General features: G+C 39.5%; 1 protein-coding gene across 1 annotated transcript; it reads left to right on the top strand.

Moving 5' to 3' along the window:
- The first annotated feature begins 8,310 nt into the window (after window positions 1-8,310).
- Window positions 8,311-20,292, top strand: LOC128241179 (mucin-4-like). Its single transcript, XM_052958141.1, has 17 exons — window positions 8,311-8,323; window positions 8,374-9,705; window positions 9,901-10,083; window positions 10,246-11,577; window positions 11,773-12,045; window positions 12,145-12,571; window positions 12,661-12,980; window positions 13,176-13,292; window positions 13,488-13,670; window positions 13,833-15,164; window positions 15,360-15,632; window positions 15,732-16,158; window positions 16,248-16,567; window positions 16,763-16,945; window positions 17,108-18,169; window positions 19,304-19,483; window positions 20,282-20,292. Exons 1-17 carry the CDS (start codon window positions 8,311-8,313, stop codon window positions 20,290-20,292), a joined length of 7,968 nt encoding a protein of 2,655 aa, XP_052814101.1.
- Window positions 20,293-21,691: the final 1,399 nt, after the last annotated feature.

Below are 21,691 nucleotides of genomic sequence, written 5' to 3'. Positions count from 1 at the left end.
GTTTCCTGAAGATACAGTCATAAATGTGTATAGTGTTAACAAGCTTTTCCTTTAATTTGACCGGGTGACCTAGTTTTTAACCCCAGCTGACCCAATATCGAACTCGTCAAAGATATTATTGAGAGTAACATTCTGAACAATTTTCATTAAGATAGTGCCTAAACTGTGAACTCTAGAGTGTTAAAAGTCAAATTGTTGACGACGGAAGACTACGACGGATGACGGACACAGGGTGATCACAATAGCTCACCTTGAGCACTTTGTGCTGACTGTAATAAACTATGATGTATTGATCTATTGATAGGGGAATATTCTCCAAGAAAATTGACACATTTCTCTGCATTTGATACATACGGAATTCTTGTCTCTTATTTCAATTGTTCATGATGATTACAGTACTGAAGTCATTGATCCAAGATACATAATGCACTCTGGTATAGGGTTCTGAAGTGATCGTCCCATATGCCAACTCTGGTATACTGGATGAAATGTTACTGGTGAATACAGTACTGAAGTGATCAAATGGTACTCTCAAATCCACTCTGTTATCCTGGATAAAACGTTACTGGTGAATCCAACTTACTGAAGAGATCAATCCCAGATGCCACTCTGGTATCCTGGATAAAACCTTACTGGTGAATACGGTACTATAGTGATGAATTAATTCCGATCTGAAACGGATTAACACCTATTTTAAACTCAGAATATAATAAACAAGGGTCAAATTGTTTACATTGACGCAGATGAAGATACTATCACACTAACAAATGAAGTCACCGTTGTTAAAAATATGTAAATATGGCCTAAGACCACATTTATTCTAACTATATGTTTCATATAGAAACTAACCAAGCTTACAATGTATCTCTTCAAAACAGTATTTTCATATAATATTTTTGCAAAAAAAAAACAGACATCAAAACTCCTATAGTTCAATTTCAGGCTGTATGCAACACATACTGAAAGTTTGGCAATGATATAAAAGGTAAAAGGCTTCAAAGGTAAAGTTAGTGTTAGTCTAAAATATTAGACGTGTTATACGGGATTCTTTCAATCTCTAACGTCTAAACGGGAATGTGCAAAAAACGGGGGTGTTTTAAAAATATTGAAATTGTTTTAAGTGAAGTATTTTATGGTTGAAATTGATCATAAAGAGTTATATTCATATTTTACCATGTAAGTGAAATGCCATTTTGCACGAAACAAGCATTTAATGCATTAAAACAAGTTGTTTACCTTTCCAATAAAACGAAAGTTGACTGACACAGAAAACAATTATGCGAAGGGGAACAACTCGATACAGTCGTAATAACTCGGCCTCCTCCAACAAAGCTTCGAGATAGACCTCGTTATACAATCGTAACAACTCGGCCATGGCCGAAATGTTGCGAGCGATTTAAAACTGTGCCCAAAAGCCTTGCAGGTGCCCTTCATGTATATATCGTTATGTTTTGACAGAATGAAATGAAGAAAAGCCGTCAAACTCATAATTATAAGTTGAATATTTATTTTTTGTGTACGGAACTAATATAAAATAACATTATCTGGTAATATTTCTTGTTTCTATGATATTTTATAGACGCTATATGCTTTAACCCGGAATCCTGATCGGAACAATTACCCACTTTTGATACTAAACAATTTGTACGTGAAGGATTTGCCATATCAAAAAACTAAAAAAAATCCGTCAACGTACAATTATTTGGACTAGAAAATAGTCATGTTAAGTCAGGAGTTTACATTACACATGTGCTAAAAATAGATACCATTTATTTCAGTTTTATGAGCTTCATGGTCTATGTATATAATTATGTACAATTAGATTGGTTTTTAATGAAAAATAATAAGATATATATTACTTACTGCTTTGAAAATTCCACTTTTAAATATTTTAAATAAAAAATCACTTCAGCGCATGTTTCCCGGTTTTGTTGATCATTTAAGGGAGTGTCCGAGAACTTATTCTGTCAAACTAAAATATAACCCCTTTTGAGCACCACATTCGGAGCCTATGAGAATGGACTTAAATTGTTTAATTACACTTGATTTTGCATTATTTCAACAGAAGAAGAGCTGAAGTTTGTTATAAACATTGGAACATCATATATCTTTTAAAATAAGAATACTTGATCCATAAAACCTCTAAAAGTGTCCGAGAACTACTCGCCTACTGGTACACTCTTGTTCATTATGCACCAGTCATTTGTAACCACGGCCCTCCCAGGTCCGGTGAATAGCGGGGACTTTGACTTTCGGTCCAGCAAAGTCCGGGCAAAATCTCCGTCCTGCGGGGACGATATGCCAGTAAACCCCCCGCCAAATGCCCCCTAACAAGGGAACCCTAGATAATGCCAATTCCCCGCTATAATTGGCGTGAAGACAAAACTGCAGTCAACCGGCACTGCTTGGCCACCTGGAAGGTAAAAACACGGCCCATTTCCCTGGCTATCTCCGGACCTGGGGGGCCGTGGTTACAATTGACTGGTGCATTACCAAAACTGGCCTGCACGTGGTTTTATTTGGTGTACGGTATATTTGTGAATTACGACACCAATAATCCAATATTCCTTGGTATACACATATGTATACATTTTCTAGACTCAAACAACATCTACATTAATTACAGGAAACCATTAGGCCATTACGCATAGTATGTTATGATTAATAAATTTATAATTAAATTGATAAGGTAATTGCATAAGGTTCCTCTCCATCAACCCCCTCTTCTTTAATGACATCTCAGTCATTTTCTGTTTAATTAAAAGCTTGGAAACAGGTACATTAGATTTAAATAGTAATGATTTTCAGATTGATATTTGTATGTCTGTCAAGTTCTGACGACTATATCTCCACCTGTGAAGTGTTTCAACAATAACAACACTGTTGTTCCTGAATGTGACTATTTTTTAAGAAAAAATACCATTTTTCCCTTTTTCTTCCAGAATATATCTGCCCACTAAAGTAGCGTTCTCAAAGGATTTGAAAAGAACAGAAAGCTCAATTGTTTCCTGAAATGTAGATTCAGGGTGTGTCTGGAAGAAATATCTACTTCAGTTTTATCTTTTTACTGTATGTTATGGAGTTTATGCATTCTGAGTTAAAAGTCAACTTATAATACAGCTCTTGTTTGTTTTGCCCTTTTCTCATCTGAATTGTGAGTGATTTGTATGAGTGTAACCATAGTTATCTCATATTCCATTACAATGCAGAATAGCACAGTTGGTTAAAGCTGTCATTTTTTCATATCGCTCCTTAGTCGTGAGTTTGATACTCACTTGAAGTTTATTTTTTTTTGAATTTATCATAAAAAATCAACTTTTTTATTACACTGTTTATGTTTTATTCAATTAACATGCCTTAGAACTGTGCATTCTTATCATACAGTATCTTTAAAGTTATCTAATATATTATCATTTTCAGGACGAGGTATAAAGACCACAGTAGACAGGAAAAATGGAGATTTCCTTCTCCACTACACAGGTGAACTTATAACAGGTGAAGAAGGTGATAGAAGGGAAGCAAAAAACTCAACAGGCTTCCGTTTCTTTTTCATATCCAAAGGCAAGCAGTTATGGTAAGTCTGACAAAATTTTGTATTGTGATTTCAGATTTTGTCATACATTTGGTGTTTATCTGGGCTTAAGTGGTCATACATAATATTAATAGCTATGTGTTCATAATAGAGATTGGTACCACAGAAAAAATACCACGGTACACTGCGTGTTTTGTGCAACACCATGGTTAGAACCTCTGTTTTGTGCATTATATATGATAAGGCTATTGTTAACTTACTAAATCTACCAGTTTTGTATTCCTTCAATCGGTTTAATGTAATACATGTTGTATCTATAGCATTGCTTCTTCTAAAATTAAACAAGTTATAACTCATACATTATAGTGCTCCAAATATGCCGCCTATCTGCGTTAAATACATACTGTAGTATAATATCGCAGAAGGTGTCCAGTTCCAGTGAGAAAAAATATCTGTTTTTGTTTGTAGCGTAGATGCTTCTGAAGAAAGTGGAAGACTTGGAAGACTGGTAAACCATGGTCATAAAAAAGAACTGAATGCTGTGATGAAGGAAGTTAGTGGGCAGTTGATCCTGTTTGCACAAAGGTATTTCTGATGTATTTAGTTAATGCCGAGTATACCTTGATCTCAGCAAAAAAGTCAACTTTTAAGAATATGGATGAACAATTTTATAGAAATAAACTTAAACAAAACACGCACGCACTATTTGCAGGCGTATTTTGGGGACCTTTCAGAACATAAGACCTAGAAATTTAATAAGGCTTTATGTGCGATAAACAATACATATATTTCAGTCAGTAACACACTATTTTCAACTTGTCAGTGTTTAAAAGAGAAAAGTAAGAGATATTGTCATAGCCTTTTTGCTATAATTGGCACTGTGACAGCTCTCTTGTCGGAATGCAAAATCTTATCAGCCATAACTTTTAATGCCCCAACTTTGTATGACTGTATGTCCCAAAAGTTTGTCTGTCATACTCCTCATTCTTGTGTTGAAGGGTTTGTCTCAAACTTTCACTGATGAACCATCTTCCTTCGTAAAGGAAGAAATATCTGTTGCACCTTTTCTTGGAGCCATTGACCTTTTTTTACCATCAAATTTAATACCTTAAAGGGACTGAACACCAAAAAAAGTTTTTTTTCTGTAACAAATCTCAGGACAATTATCTAATAGATTGTGTTACGCTTTGATATCATAATTGTAAAAAAGTAACCAAAACGTAAAAAAAAAAGTCAGAGACCGGGTTCGAACCCGTGTCCCCAAAATTGCAGTCCAGCATCGTATCCACTGAGCTACGACGGCTTACTCTAATTGGGTGACATAATTAAGCTATACACCTACCTCGGTAATATCACGTGATAACACCGACTAGCCAATCACGGATAAGAAATGAATTCTATCTTGTAGACATACCCAGTAATCTTTTTAAATGGAAAAATACGAAATAACTGCTAAACTTAAATAAATTGTAAACTATGTGGTACTTCAGTTCTTAGTTTCAATGCATTGTACACATCAATGCCAAGTTAATGTCAGTTTTAGACAATTTTCTCTTTTTGTGCTATTTTATCATATGGAGTACAGCTCCTTTAATGTGTTTTTCAGGGACATCTGTGCAGGTGAAGAGCTACTTTACGATTATGGATTAAAGGAATACCCCTGGACACAGGTGAGTGCTAGCTCAGGATTAACTTGTTTGCAAAGACCGGATATTCATGTATTTGGAAGACACCTTGATATTTGAACACAAACTAATGATTCCAATTTTTACAAATTATCATAATTTTGCAATTTAAGTAAAATTTTGTAACTCTGTATCTAACATTTAGCTAATGGTTCAGTTAGTTTACTCATCTGATTCATAGGCATCACTCAACTAGCTATTATAAGGACCCTGCAAAACTAAACTATAAGCAGTAGTAATCAGTATGTTTGTATGTTCGTCTGCCTGTCTGTACACAAAATTCATGATCTTTCCCAGTACATGAATATGCTGAAATATATATAGTATACCCCCCTTCGAAGAAGAGGGGTATTTTGATTTGCACATGTCAGTCCGTCGTAGACCAAAGTTTGTCTGAGTGATAACTGAACATTTGCTAGACCTATTTTCAGCAAACTTGACATGAAGGTTGGGCCTGACCAGTAGATGACCCCTATTTATTTTAGGTGTCGTCAGGTCAAAGGTCAAGGTCAGAGTGACCTTTATGTGGGAAAAATTGTTAAAGCTAGTCCGAATGATAACTCAACAATTCCTGGACATATGGTCATCAAACTTGCCATGATGTTAATTGTTTGGACCTGAAAGAGTTACAGTGACCTTGAACACAAAAATCATGTCTGTGATAGCTCGACAATGCCTGCACCTATGGCCCTCAAACTGGACATTTAGATTTGAGGTGACCAGTAGATGACCCCTATTCATATTGAGGTTGAAGGTCATGGTCACAACTCATATTGGTCATTAAAATTACATTATATTTACATATTTCCTGCTGGTTAGAGGATCATGTTTATCTGCAAGATCAGTTATCATTTGAACATGATCAAAAACTGTACCTACTATACCCATACTGAATGGTCATCATCTAAAAACTGCCTCAAAGGTATTCAATGTCAATGCCAATGTTTGCCAATGAAAAATATTTGTATCCACTTACTTTAAATAAAATCTTACTACGAAAGGTTTAACTTGCTGGAAGCTTGAATGCTTCCTAAAACCAATTAAAGTGAATTGTTATATCATTTCTGTAAACAATAAAAGTTTCACTTAAACACCTTTCTTATAAATGGATTATTGATATTTAAAGGGTCCCCATGGCCCTCTTGCTCATGCATTTTTTTTAGTGTATGATTGAATCTAGAACATTTTAGAAAGAAATACTGTAAATTTAAATAAAAAATGTCTGGTATATAGATGTATTCTATGACAGAAGGAACAAATATTTTTCAATCAAAGCAATTTATCTTGACTGTTATATTCCAATCAGCATTTTTGGTTGATGGCTCGACAGCATCTGTTATAGTTTGGTAACTATCAGAGCTGGGCTTTTAAAAAATGCACATTGCTATTGGGGGTGATGAGAGTTAGGTCATAGGGCAGGTTTTACCAAATCGTGTTCAAGTTTGACCTGCAAATAAATGCATCAGATAGTTTCAAAGCTTTTAACAGATGTTCAGGTCATAAAGCAAAGCCAGAAGGTTGTTTTCAATGACTGACTGACTTGTTTGTTCCGGTGTCCATTTTGTTAGTTTAGTTTGGGACAAACACTGAATTGTTGAGCATTATCTAGTTTTGTTATTAGTTCCAACAATAAGATTACCATTCATACTAGATTAAAGTTTGATTAGTGAACTGGCCTCATTACTGAGACCATTTTATTAAGAAAATACTATTTTTTTTTAGTTTTACAATCAAGGATTGTCTCAATGTTAAGGTGGTCTAAATGGTGGAATTTAACTGTAATTATTTTCAGATGCCATTGTTTCTATGATTTTTGGAATACAGTTTTGAACTTTTTGTAAGATCTGGAACAGTTTTATCCATCTTAAATCTAACCCATAGTTAGTAGTTGTTCCCCATTGATGCAGTGGTTGGTACAGGAGCTCATGGTCACAGGGTCGATAAATAATGCCATTCATAAGGGATGATCCCTTTTGACTCTGGGAATGATATTCCTCAGTAGTCAATTGTTAAATCATAGTTACATGAAATATGAAAAATACTTGAGCAATATAACTCAAATTATGCATTCAGGTGTTTTGAAACATGAATAGCTGTTGATAATCCCTATTAAAGCTGCACTCTTACAGATCTACCATTTTTACAACTTTTTTTTATTTTTCGTCTTGGAAAGAGCAAATTTTTGCCTAAATATCTGTAAACCAAATATATAAGACTGCTGACAAAAATTAGATCGCAGATTTTTATATTTAAGTTCGAAAATTAATGTTTTACCGCTTAAACCGTTACTAACGGTTAATGAAAATTGCACAAAACATCAATTTTTGAACTTAAATATAAAAATCTGCGATCTAATTTTTGTCAGCAGTCTTATATAACTGGTTTCCATGGATTTTCGCAAAAACTGGCTCATTCCAAGACAAAAAAAACAGTTGTCAAAACATTCAATCTGTGAGAGTGCAACTTTAACATGAACTTTGACAATTCTGTAATACAAGACTATGCTATACTTAGGGCTGCTGTACCTAAGCTTTATTAGAAGTGATCAGAAGTAGGTCCTGTTGAATAATGTATCCTCTCCTTAAAAACTGGAAAGTTGTGTCCTTCACCATTAGAATGTCGACATTATGTTATGACGTGCACAACATTTGGCTTCTTAGTGCAAAGGTCAAGGCTATGGCCTTTATAATGATTATCAATAAATACAAGGGGTATTTCTCTATGAATTTAGAAATTATGAATGGATTTAAACTAAACTTACACAGATAGTGTTTAAGCCAGAAATGAAAAAGGGGAGGGTGCTTTCTTTAAAGGGAAAAAAATGCGCACAATATTTGCTTTGTATTGTTGAAACACGTCCATGTACCTTATCTAAGTCCATTTTATGGCATGTTCATGCATTCATAGTAAACATATCCCTATTGAATCCTCATAATTATTCTCCCTTGTTCATTTACACTTATGACACTGTCACAGCTGTTTTTTAGCTTGACTATTCGAAGAATAAGGAGGGCTATACTATTTTAATGGTCTATTATATAGCTCATCATATTTGTTGTTTGATTTCAGGTCACAGTATCAACAGTGACTTAGATGAGACCAATGTGTAACAATCCTCTCCAGTTACAGCTGCTGAAGACCAACTGACATGTACAGCCAGAGTTGAAAGTCATTCCTTCCAAGATAACACACCTGACGCGTCTGACACAAACACCGTACATCAGACTTCCAGCACACATGGTGACACACTTGAGACCAATGTGGAACAATCCTCTCCAGTTACAGCTGTTGAAGACCAACTGACATGTACAGCCAGAGTTGAAAGTCCTTCCTTCCAAGATAACACACCTGATGCGTCTGACACAAATACCGTACATCAGACTTCCAGCACTGAAGGGGACACACTTGAGACCAATGTGGAACAATCCTCTCCAGTTACGGCTGTTGAAGACCAAGTGACATTTCCTGATATAGTTGAAAGTCCTTCCTTCCAAGATAACACACCTGATGCGTCTGACACAAACACCGTACATCATACTTCCAGAAAGGATTTTGACACACTTGAGACCAATGTGGAACAATCCTCTCCAGTTACAGCTGTTGAAAAGCAAGTAACATTTCCTGATATAGTTGAAAGTCCTTCCTTTCAAGATAACACACAGGGTACGTCTGACACAAACACCGTACATCAGACTTCCAGCACCGACGGTGACACACTTGAGACCAATGTGGAACAATCCTCTCCAGTTACAGCTGTTGAAGACAAACTGACATGTACAGCCAGTGTTGAAAGTCCTTCCTTCCAAGATAACACAACTGATGCGTCTGACACAAACACCGTACATCAGACTTCCAGCACGGATGGTGACACACTTGAGACCAATGTTGAACAATCCTCTCCAGTTACAGATGTTGAAGACCAACTGACATGTACAGCCAGAGTTGAAAGTCCTTCCTTCCAAGATAACACACCTGATGCGTCTGACACAAATACCGTACATCAGACTTCCAGCACTGAAGGGGACACACTTGAGACCAATGTGGAACAATCCTCTCCAGTTACGGCTGTTGAAGAGCAAGTAACATTTCCTGATATAGTTGAAAGTCCTTCCTTTCAAGATAACACACAGGGTACGTCTGACACAAACACCGTACATCAGACTTCCAGCACCGACGGTGACACACTTGAGACCAATGTGGAACAATCCTCTCCAGTTACAGCTGTTGAAGACCAACTGACATGTACAGCCAGTGTTGAAAGTCCTTCCTTCCAAGATAACACAACTGATGCGTCTGACATAAACACCGTACATCAGACTTCCAGCACGGATGGAGACACACTTGAGACCAATGTGGAACAATCCTCTTCAGTTACTGCTGTTGAAGACCAACTGACATGTACAGCCAGAGTTGAAAGTCCTTCATTCCAAGATAACACACCTGATGCGTCTGACACAAACACCGTACATCAGACTTCCAGCACAGATGGTGACACACTTGAGACCAATGTGGAACTATCCTTTTCAGTTACAGCTGTTAAAGACCAAGTGACATTTCCTGATATAGTTGAAAGTCCTTCCTTCCAAGATAACACAACTGATGCATTTGACACAAACACCGTACATCAGACTTCCAGCACGGATGTTGACACACTTGAGACCAATGTGGAATAATCCTCTCCAGTTACAGCTGTTGAAGACCAACTGACATGTACAGCCAGAGTTGAAAGTCCTTCCTTCCAAGATAACACACCTGATGCGTCTGACACAAACACCGTACATCAGACTTCCAGCACAGATGGTGACACTCTTAAGACCAATTTGGAACAAAGCTCTACAGTTAAGGCTGTTGAAGACCAACTGACATGTACGGCCAGAGTTGAAAGTCCTTCCTTCCAAGATAACACACCTGATGTATCTGACACAAACACCGGACATCAGACTTCCAGCACACATGGTGACACACTTGAGACCAATGTGGAACAATCCTCTCCAGTTACAGCTGTTGAAGACCAACTGACATGAACAGCCAGAGTTGAAAGTCCTTCCTTCCAAGATAACACACCTGATGCGTCTGACACAAATACCGTACATCAGACTTCCAGCACGGATGGTGACACACTTGAGACCAATGTTGAACAATCCTCTCCAGTTACAGCTGTTGAAGACCAACTGACATGTACAGCCAGAATTGAAAGTCCTTCCTTCCAAGATAACACACCTGATGCGTCTGACACAAATACCGTACATCAGACTTCCAGAACTGAAGGGGACACACTTGAGACCAATGTGGAACAATCCTCTCCAGTTACGGCTGTTGAAGACCAAGTGACATTTCCTGATATAGTTGAAAGTCCTTCCTTCCAAGATAACACACCTGATGCGTCTGACACAAACACCGTACATCATACTTCCAGAAAGGATTTTGACACACTTGAGACCAATGTGGAACAATCCTCTCCAGTTACAGCTGTTGAAAAGCAAGTAACATTTCCTGATATAGTTGAAAGTCCTTCCTTTCAAGATAACACACAGGGTACGTCTGACACAAACACCGTACATCAGACTTCCAGCACCGACGGTGACACACTTGAGACCAATGTGGAACAATCCTCTCCAGTTACAGCTGTTGAAGACAAACTGACATGTACAGCCAGTGTTGAAAGTCCTTCCTTCCAAGATAACACAACTGATGCGTCTGACACAAACACCGTACATCAGACTTCCAGCACGGATGGTGACACACTTGAGACCAATGTTGAACAATCCTCTCCAGTTACAGCTGTTGAAGACCAACTGACATGTACAGCCAGAGTTGAAAGTCCTTCCTTCCAAGATAACACACCTGATGCGTCTGACACAAATACCGTACATCAGACTTCCAGCACTGAAGGGGACACACTTGAGACCAATGTGGAACAATCCTCTCCAGTTACGGCTGTTGAAGAGCAAGTAACATTTCCTGATATAGTTGAAAGTCCTTCCTTTCAAGATAACACACAGGGTACGTCTGACACAAACACCGTACATCAGACTTCCAGCACCGACGGTGACACACTTGAGACCAATGTGGAACAATCCTCTCCAGTTACAGCTGTTGAAGACCAACTGACATGTACAGCCAGTGTTGAAAGTCCTTCCTTCCAAGATAACACAACTGATGCGTCTGACATAAACACCGTACATCAGACTTCCAGCACGGATGGAGACACACTTGAGACCAATGTGGAACAATCCTCTTCAGTTACTGCTGTTGAAGACCAACTGACATGTACAGCCAGAGTTGAAAGTCCTTCCTTCCAAGATAACACACCTGATGCGTCTGACACAAACACCGTACATCAGACTTCCAGCACAGATGGTGACACACTTGAGACCAATGTGGAACTATCCTTTTCAGTTACAGCTGTTAAAGACCAAGTGACATTTCCTGATATAGTTCAAAGTCCTTCCTTCCAAGATAACACAACTGATGCATTTGACACAAACACCGTACATCAGACTTCCAGCACGGATGTTGACACACTTGAGACCAATGTGGAATAATCCTCTCCAGTTACAGCTGTTGAAGACCAACTGACATGTACAGCCAGAGTTGAAAGTCCTTCCTTCCAAGATAACACACCTGATGCGTCTGACACAAACACCGTACATCAGACTTCCAGCACAGATGGTGACACTCTTAAGACCAATTTGGAACAAAGCTCTACAGTTAAGGCTGTTGAAGACCAACTGACATGTACGGCCAGAGTTGAAAGTCCTTCCTTCCAAGATAACACACCTGATGCATCTGACACAAACACCGTACATCAGACTTCCAGCACACATGGTGACACACTTGAGACCAATGTGGAACAATCCTCTCCAGTTACAGCTGTTGAAGACCAACTGACATGAACAGCCAGAGTTGAAAGTCCTTCCTTCCAAGATAACACACCTGATGCGTCTGACACAAATACCGTACATCAGACTTCCAGCACGGATGGTGACACACTTGAGACCAATGTTGAACAATCCTCTCCAGTTACAGCTGTTGAAGACCAACTGACATGTACAGCCAGAGTTGAAAGTCCTTCCTTCCAAGATAACACACCTGATGCGTCTGACACAAATACCGTACATCAGACTTCCAGAACTGAAGGGGACACACTTGAGACCAATGTGGAACAAGCCTCTCCAGTTACGGCTGTTGAAGAGCAAGTGACATTTCCTGATATAGTTGAAAGTCCTTCCTTCCAAGATAACACACCTGATGCGTCTGACACAAACACCGTACATCATACTTCCAGAAAGGATGTAGACACACTTGAGACCAATGTGGAACAATCCTCTCCAGTTACACCTTTGAAAAGCAAGTAACATTTCCTGATATAGTTGAAAGTCCTTCCTTTCAAGATAACACACAGGGTACGTCTGACACAAACACCGTACATCAGACTTCCAGCACCGACGGTGACACACTTGAGACCAATGTGGAACAATCCTCTCCAGTTACAGCTGTTGAAGACCAACTGACATGTACAGCCAGTGTTGAAAGTCCTTCCTTCCAAGATAACACAACTGATGCGTCTGACACAAACACCGTACATCAGACTTCCAGCACGGATGGTGACACACTTGAGACCAATGTGGAACAATCCTCTTCAGTTACTGCTGTTGAAGACCAACTGACATGTACAGCCAGAGTTGAAAGTCCTTCCTTCCAAGATAACACACCTGATGCGTCTGACACAAACACCGTACATCAGACTTCCAGCACAGATGGTGACACACTTGAGACCAATGTGGAACTATCCTTTTCAGTTACAGCTGTTAAAGACCAAATGACATTTCCTGATATAGTTGAAAGTCCTTCCTTCCAAGATAACACAACTGATGCATTTGACACAAACACCGTACATCAGACTTCCAGCACGGATGTTGACACACTTGAGACCAATGTGGAATAATCCTCTCCAGTTACAGCTGTTGAAGACCAACTGACATGTACAGCCAGAGTTGAAAGTCCTTCCTTCCAAGATAACACACCTGATGCGTCTGACACAAACACCGTACATCAGACTTCCAGCACAGATGGTGACACACTTGAGACCAATGTGGAACTATCCTTTTCAGTTACAGCTGTTAAAGACCAAGTGACATTTCCTGATATAGTTGAAAGTCCTTCCTTCCAAGATAACACAACTGATGCATTTGACACAAACACCGTACATCAGACTTCCAGCACGGATGTTGACACACTTGAGACCAATGTGGAATAATCCTCTCCAGTTACAGCTGTTGAAGACCAACTGACATGTACAGCCAGAGTTGAAAGTCCTTCCTTCCAAGATAACACACCTGATGCGTCTGACACAAACACCGTACATCAGACTTCCAGCACAGATGGTGACACTCTTAAGACCAATTTGGAACAAAGCTCTACAGTTAAGGCTGTTGAAGACCAACTGACATGTACGGCCAGAGTTGAAAGTCCTTCCTTCCAAGATAACACACCTGATGTATCTGACACAAACACCGGACATCAGACTTCCAGCACACATGGTGACACACTTGAGACCAATGTGGAACAATCCTCTCCAGTTACAGCTGTTGAAGACCAACTGACATGAACAGCCAGAGTTGAAAGTCCTTCCTTCCAAGATAACACACCTGATGCGTCTGACACAAATACCGTACATCAGACTTCCAGCACGGATGGTGACACACTTGAGACCAATGTTGAACAATCCTCTCCAGTTACAGCTGTTGAAGACCAACTGACATGTACAGCCAGAATTGAAAGTCCTTCCTTCCAAGATAACACACCTGATGCGTCTGACACAAATACCGTACATCAGACTTCCAGAACTGAAGGGGACACACTTGAGACCAATGTGGAACAATCCTCTCCAGTTACGGCTGTTGAAGACCAAGTGACATTTCCTGATATAGTTGAAAGTCCTTCCTTCCAAGATAACACACCTGATGCGTCTGACACAAACACCGTACATCATACTTCCAGAAAGGATTTTGACACACTTGAGACCAATGTGGAACAATCCTCTCCAGTTACAGCTGTTGAAAAGCAAGTAACATTTCCTGATATAGTTGAAAGTCCTTCCTTTCAAGATAACACACAGGGTACGTCTGACACAAACACCGTACATCAGACTTCCAGCACCGACGGTGACACACTTGAGACCAATGTGGAACAATCCTCTCCAGTTACAGCTGTTGAAGACAAACTGACATGTACAGCCAGTGTTGAAAGTCCTTCCTTCCAAGATAACACAACTGATGCGTCTGACACAAACACCGTACATCAGACTTCCAGCACGGATGGTGACACACTTGAGACCAATGTTGAACAATCCTCTCCAGTTACAGCTGTTGAAGACCAACTGACATGTACAGCCAGAGTTGAAAGTCCTTCCTTCCAAGATAACACACCTGATGCGTCTGACACAAATACCGTACATCAGACTTCCAGCACTGAAGGGGACACACTTGAGACCAATGTGGAACAATCCTCTCCAGTTACGGCTGTTGAAGAGCAAGTAACATTTCCTGATATAGTTGAAAGTCCTTCCTTTCAAGATAACACACAGGGTACGTCTGACACAAACACCGTACATCAGACTTCCAGCACCGACGGTGACACACTTGAGACCAATGTGGAACAATCCTCTCCAGTTACAGCTGTTGAAGACCAACTGACATGTACAGCCAGTGTTGAAAGTCCTTCCTTCCAAGATAACACAACTGATGCGTCTGACATAAACACCGTACATCAGACTTCCAGCACGGATGGAGACACACTTGAGACCAATGTGGAACAATCCTCTTCAGTTACTGCTGTTGAAGACCAACTGACATGTACAGCCAGAGTTGAAAGTCCTTCCTTCCAAGATAACACACCTGATGCGTCTGACACAAACACCGTACATCAGACTTCCAGCACAGATGGTGACACACTTGAGACCAATGTGGAACTATCCTTTTCAGTTACAGCTGTTAAAGACCAAGTGACATTTCCTGATATAGTTGAAAGTCCTTCCTTCCAAGATAACACAACTGATGCATTTGACACAAACACCGTACATCAGACTTCCAGCACGGATGTTGACACACTTGAGACCAATGTGGAATAATCCTCTCCAGTTACAGCTGTTGAAGACCAACTGACATGTACAGCCAGAGTTGAAAGTCCTTCCTTCCAAGATAACACACCTGATGCGTCTGACACAAACACCGTACATCAGACTTCCAGCACAGATGGTGACACTCTTAAGACCAATTTGGAACAAAGCTCTACAGTTAAGGCTGTTGAAGACCAACTGACATGTACGGCCAGAGTTGAAAGTCCTTCCTTCCAAGATAACACACCTGATGCATCTGACACAAACACCGTACATCAGACTTCCAGCACACATGGTGACACACTTGAGACCAATGTGGAACAATCCTCTCCAGTTACAGCTGTTGAAGACCAACTGACATGAACAGCCAGAGTTGAAAGTCCTTCCTTCCAAGATAACACACCTGATGCGTCTGACACAAATACCGTACATCAGACTTCCAGCACGGATGGTGACACACTTGAGACCAATGTTGAACAATCCTCTCCAGTTACAGCTGTTGAAGACCAACTGACATGTACAGCCAGAGTTGAAAGTCCTTCCTTCCAAGATAACACACCTGATGCGTCTGACACAAATACCGTACATCAGACTTCCAGAACTGAAGGGGACACACTTGAGACCAATGTGGAACAAGCCTCTCCAGTTACGGCTGTTGAAGAGCAAGTGACATTTCCTGATATAGTTGAAAGTCCTTCCTTCCAAGATAACACACCTGATGCGTCTGACACAAACACCGTACATCATACTTCCAGAAAGGATGTAGACACACTTGAGACCAATGTGGAACAATCCTCTCCAGTTACACCTTTGAAAAGCAAGTAACATTTCCTGATATAGTTGAAAGTCCTTCCTTTCAAGATAACACACAGGGTACGTCTGACACAAACACCGTACATCAGACTTCCAGCACCGACGGTGACACACTTGAGACCAATGTGGAACAATCCTCTCCAGTTACAGCTGTTGAAGACCAACTGACATGTACAGCCAGTGTTGAAAGTCCTTCCTTCCAAGATAACACAACTGATGCGTCTGACACAAACACCGTACATCAGACTTCCAGCACGGATGGTGACACACTTGAGACCAATGTGGAACAATCCTCTTCAGTTACTGCTGTTGAAGACCAACTGACATGTACAGCCAGAGTTGAAAGTCCTTCCTTCCAAGATAACACACCTGATGCGTCTGACACAAACACCGTACATCAGACTTCCAGCACAGATGGTGACACACTTGAGACCAATGTGGAACTATCCTTTTCAGTTACAGCTGTTAAAGACCAAATGACATTTCCTGATATAGTTGAAAGTCCTTCCTTCCAAGATAACACAACTGATGCATTTGACACAAACACCGTACATCAGACTTCCAGCACGGATGTTGACACACTTGAGACCAATGTGGAATAATCCTCTCCAGTTACAGCTGTTGAAGACCAACTGACATGTACAGCCAGAGTTGAAAGTCCTTCCTTCCAAGATAACACACCTGATGCGTCTGACACAAACACCGTACATCAGACTTCCAGCACAGATGGTGACACACTTAAGACCAATTTGGAACAAAGCTCTACAGTTAAGGCTGTTGAAGACCAACTGACATGTACGGCCAGAGTTGAAAGTCCTTCCTTCCAAGATAACACACCTGATGCATCTGACACAAACACCGTACATCAGACTTCCAGCACACATGGTGACACACTTGAGACCAATGTGGAACAATCCTCTCCAGTTACAGCTGTTGAAGACCAACTGACATGAACAGCCAGAGTTGAAAGTCCTTCCTTCCAAGATAACACACCTGATGCGTCTGACACAAATACCGTACATCAGACTTCCAGCACTGAAGGGGACACACTTGAGACCAATGTGGAACAATCCTCTCCAGTTACGGCTGTTGAAGACCAAGTGACATTTCCTGATATAGTTGAAAGTCCTTCCTTCCAAGATAACACACCTGATGCGTCTGACACAAACACCGTACATCATACTTCCAGAAAGGATGTTGACACACTTGAGACCAATGTGGAACAATCCTCTCCAGTTACAGCTGTTGAAAAGCAAGTAACATTTCCTGATATAGTTGAAAGTCCTTCCTTTCAAGATAACACACAGGGTACGTCTGACACAAACACCGTACATCAGACTTCCAGCACGGATGGTGACACACTTGAGACCAATGTGGAACAATCCTCTTCAGTTACTGCTGTTGAAGACCAACTGACATGTACAGCCAGAGTTGAAAGTCCTTCCTTCCGAGATAACACACCTGATGCGTCTGACACAAACACCGTACATCAGACTTCCAGCACGGATGGTGACACACTTGAGACCAATGTGGAACTATTCTTTTCAGTTACAGCTGTTAAAGACCAAGTGACATTTCCTGGAATAGTTGAAAGTCCTTCCTTCCAAGATAACACAACTGATGCATTTGACACAAACACCATACATCAGACTTCCAGCACCGATGGTGACACACTTGAAACCATTGTGGAACAATCCTCTCCAGTTACAGATGTTGAAGACCAACTGACATGTACAGCCAGAGTTGAAAGTCCTTCCTTCCAAGATAACACACCTGATGCATCTGACACAAACACAGTACATCAGACTTCCAGCACGGATGGTGACACACTTGAGACCAATGTGGAACAATCCTCTCCAGTTACAGCTGTTGATGACCAAGTGACATTTCCTGATATAGTTGAAAGTCTGTTCTGGGAGGATAACGCAGATCCATGTACTGATGATCGAGTAGACAGTAGTTCTTGTGATGATGGCTTTGAAACGGTCGACTTTCTTATGCTGCAGCAGTTGAAAGAAGGTAATAAGATAATTATTTTGGCAGATTTTTTTTTGATTTCTCAGAAGGCAGATAGAGATTGTTAGGGTGTAATTGGAAACCCCAGTGATTTAATGCATGAATGCAAAAAGTCTATGTTTACCAAACCTATCAATTCAGTCAACAACTAAATTCCATTGCTCTTTTATAAACAAACATCCCAATCATGAATTTAATATCTACCATATTTTTCTCTTTCCCCCCCCCGAAGGTGGGCATATTAAAATCGCACCGTCCGTCCGTCCATGTGTCCGGCTCAATAACTCGTGTCCGGGCTGTAACTTTCCCTTGTATGAACATATTATAAAATAACTTGCCACATGTGTTCGGCATACCAAGACGACGTGTTATGTGCAAGAACCGTGTCCCTACCTCTAAGGTCAAGGTCACACTTAGGTGTTTATTGACAATGCAGTGCTGCATATAAGGACACAGAGTATTTGTTGTTGTGGCCGGGCTGTAACTTTTTCTTGTATGGACAGATTTTAAAATAACTTGCCTCATGTGTTCGACATACCAAGACGACGTGTCACGTGCAAGACACATGTCCCTACCTCTAAGGTGAAAGATACACTTAGTGCAAGTCCCGGTATTGGTTGTTGTGTCCGGGCTGTAACTTTTTTCTGATAAGGACATAAGAATGTATGCTGTCAAGTATGGGTGGTATTTTTTATGTTCAGAGGCAATTTAAAATAACTTGCCATATGTATTTGTTTGATCTTTAACTTTTCTTGTACTGACCTTGTTCATAGGTCAATGTCACATTCGGGGGCATTCGTCACATACTGTGACAGCTCTTGTTTTATTTTTATTAACTTTAAAATATTTGTGAACATAAAATCTTAGATGATAAAGTGTGTCATCTAGGGTCAAAAACTAGTCTCTTGGACAGATGTTTTTTCCTCACAAAAATGGAATAGTTTCTGTTGATCGGGTTATTTGTATGAACGATATCTCCGATAAGTATAAATATGGGTCTTCTTAGTAAAAATACTAGGTCAATGGCCAAGTTCACCAGGAGCATAGTGTTTTACAAACACATCTTGTTTAATTCTATGAGAAAATAATAATGGTTCCTGCAATGTAGTTTTTGGTCCAATAACATTTGAACTAAAGTATTTGTGTTTCAGGAGAAATATGAAAAATTACTCGAAGCAAACAGGGAGCCAGCAGTGACATACACCAGCAAAGATGTACCAGCTGTGCCAGAACAGGTGCAGGTGACATGCAAGGAGTTGCCAGTGGAGCCACACTCAAGCAGTGAAGAGTCGGCCTATATGGAGGCAAAAATTGATGGTAGGTTATTAGTTGTTGTGTCAATGCATTATTGATAAGCAATGTAAAATTGTTCAGTATCATATTTATAAACCACAGAGTTTATGTTTCTTAGACAAAAGAGCTGCAATTGCTACGGATTGTTGGTTGTTTTCAAGCTCTGCTCATTTCGGCATATAAGATGTCTATTGTAAAGGTTGTCACACTGAGATGTGTTTGTAATTGGATAGCCAAAGACAATTCAGGATATACTTAGGTGGTTGATGTCAATCTTGTAGCAACATCACAAATGTGATAAGCAAGTTATTACACCCAGTACTGGTTTTGTACAGTATTAATGATAATTGATAAACAACATGAACTGAAAGAATGCTGAAATTCAAATAAAATTATTCAGGAAGGAAAAAAAGTTTATAATCTGCATTTTGCCTGTTTATATGTATTTGAAAAAAAAATGAAAAAAATAAAAATAAAAAAATAATAAAAAATATATATATTTTATAATTGCTTTTCAATATGTAGTTTAAAACCTTAAATGCTTATACAGAAGATAACTTTAACACCATTCTCCAATGATGAATATTACATTCTTATATAAAGCCTTATAAAAAAATAAAAAAAATAAAAATAATAAAAATAAAAAGCCTACCTACCCTACCTATTTTTTAAAAGGATGTTACCCTAACCAAACAATTTATTTTTTAGGCCCAGTCATAAGCGAATATGATCAAATGCATTAAAACAAACAAAAAGAAAAAAATATATTTGGCTATCATTAGTGGTTCTTGTTAGCATGGTCTTTTGATTTCTGTATTTCAGGATGGATATAGTCCATACCCAAGGAAAGCAAGACAAAAAGGTGGCAACTCTTCTGAACCGAGACATGGTAGACGCCATTAATCTACTCATAGCCACCAGAGCAGCTTGTGGCATTCTAGATACAAACATGTATGTGTTTGCCAACCAATTAGATGGACACCTAAGTACCTGGACAAGTCTGCGTGACCAGGCAGTACAGGCCCAGTGCAGTAAACCCGAGTTGATAAACTGCAACTCTTTGAGGAAGTACATCGCAACAGTATGTCAGGTGTGTTCCTTGCATATCTTTACTCAGTCCCTTAATGTGTCACATATCAATCTTGAAACATCTTCTCCTCTGAAACAGCATGGCTCAGAGCTGATAATTTCATGTAGACCCATGTAATCAGAGTTATACACAAATGGTCCAACCCCAGGAATCATGTTTCCTATGGAAATATATAGGAAAACCTTTTAAATCTGCTTTAAAACTGTGGGGCACAGAGATTTGATAGTTGATATGGAGACTCAGCTAATGGACATTTACCATGACTGCTCAGAATTTGCTATGCTCCTGGGGATCAAACAATAGCCACACCACAGTGACATATGTCTATTGAAATGTATAGGAAAATCTTACTGAAACTGCACAGCCCATAGCTCTGATAAATAGTATGTAGACTAACGCCACTGGGGTTAAAAATGGCCCCATACAGAGGGTCATTTTTTCTAGTGGAAATATACAAAGAAAACACTATGACAGTCTTCTTAGAACTATGAAACTGTAGTGTCCAAAGCTCTGATATTTTGCATGTAGGATTATGTAATATACCTGTACAAAGATTGTTTAAACATTGCCCGTTTGGGTTAAAAACCGCCCTGCCTCATTTCTGAACTGCATGGCCCCAAACTTCAATATTTGATGCTTGTGAAACTATACTTCCTATAGAAATGCATGTAGGAAATTAATTATTAAAATACATAGGGCCAGTAAAGTATTAGGCCCCTTGTTCTTATAAACAGCTCATACTTATTTCTTTCAGCTGATGGATCTCAATGATGGCGAGGTCCAATGGGTGTCCAGCCATTTGGGGCACACAGTCAAAACACATAAAGATTTTTACAGGCTGCAAGAAGCAGCTATAGAAATCGGAAAGGTTTCAAAGCTGCTGATAGCAGCAGAAAGTGGGAAACTTTCAAAATATAAAGGGAAATCTCTTGCAGCCTTACAATTAGATGGTATGAAAATTTAAATAAATTAGACAATATTGTAAATTCAACCCAGTGTGTAAGCTGAACTGTTGTTTAACAACTGCTGTGTTTTGTTTGCTGTCCATAAAATGGCATAACACTGTATTATTGGCAAATTACATGGTTTCGAAAATGATTAAATATAGTCGTTTTAACTTGATTATGAACCATTAAACAATT

Source organism: Mya arenaria, chromosome 7 (genome assembly GCF_026914265.1).
Source record: "Mya arenaria isolate MELC-2E11 chromosome 7, ASM2691426v1".
NCBI classification, from domain to species: domain Eukaryota; kingdom Metazoa; phylum Mollusca; class Bivalvia; order Myida; family Myidae; genus Mya; species Mya arenaria.
The sequence above is the reverse complement of the archived record's forward strand: the minus strand, read 5'-3'. Positions and strand labels throughout refer to the sequence as shown.

Bases quoted from the DNA above. Each gene is read 5' to 3' on its own strand.
- LOC128241179 (XM_052958141.1), top strand. The intron at 11,578-11,772 runs GTGACACACTTG...AATCCTCTCCAG, and splicing joins TCAGACTTCCAGCACAGATG to TTACAGCTGTTGAAGACCAA. The intron at 12,981-13,175 runs GTGACACACTTG...AATCCTCTCCAG, and splicing joins TCAGACTTCCAGCACAGATG to TTACAGCTGTTGAAGACCAA.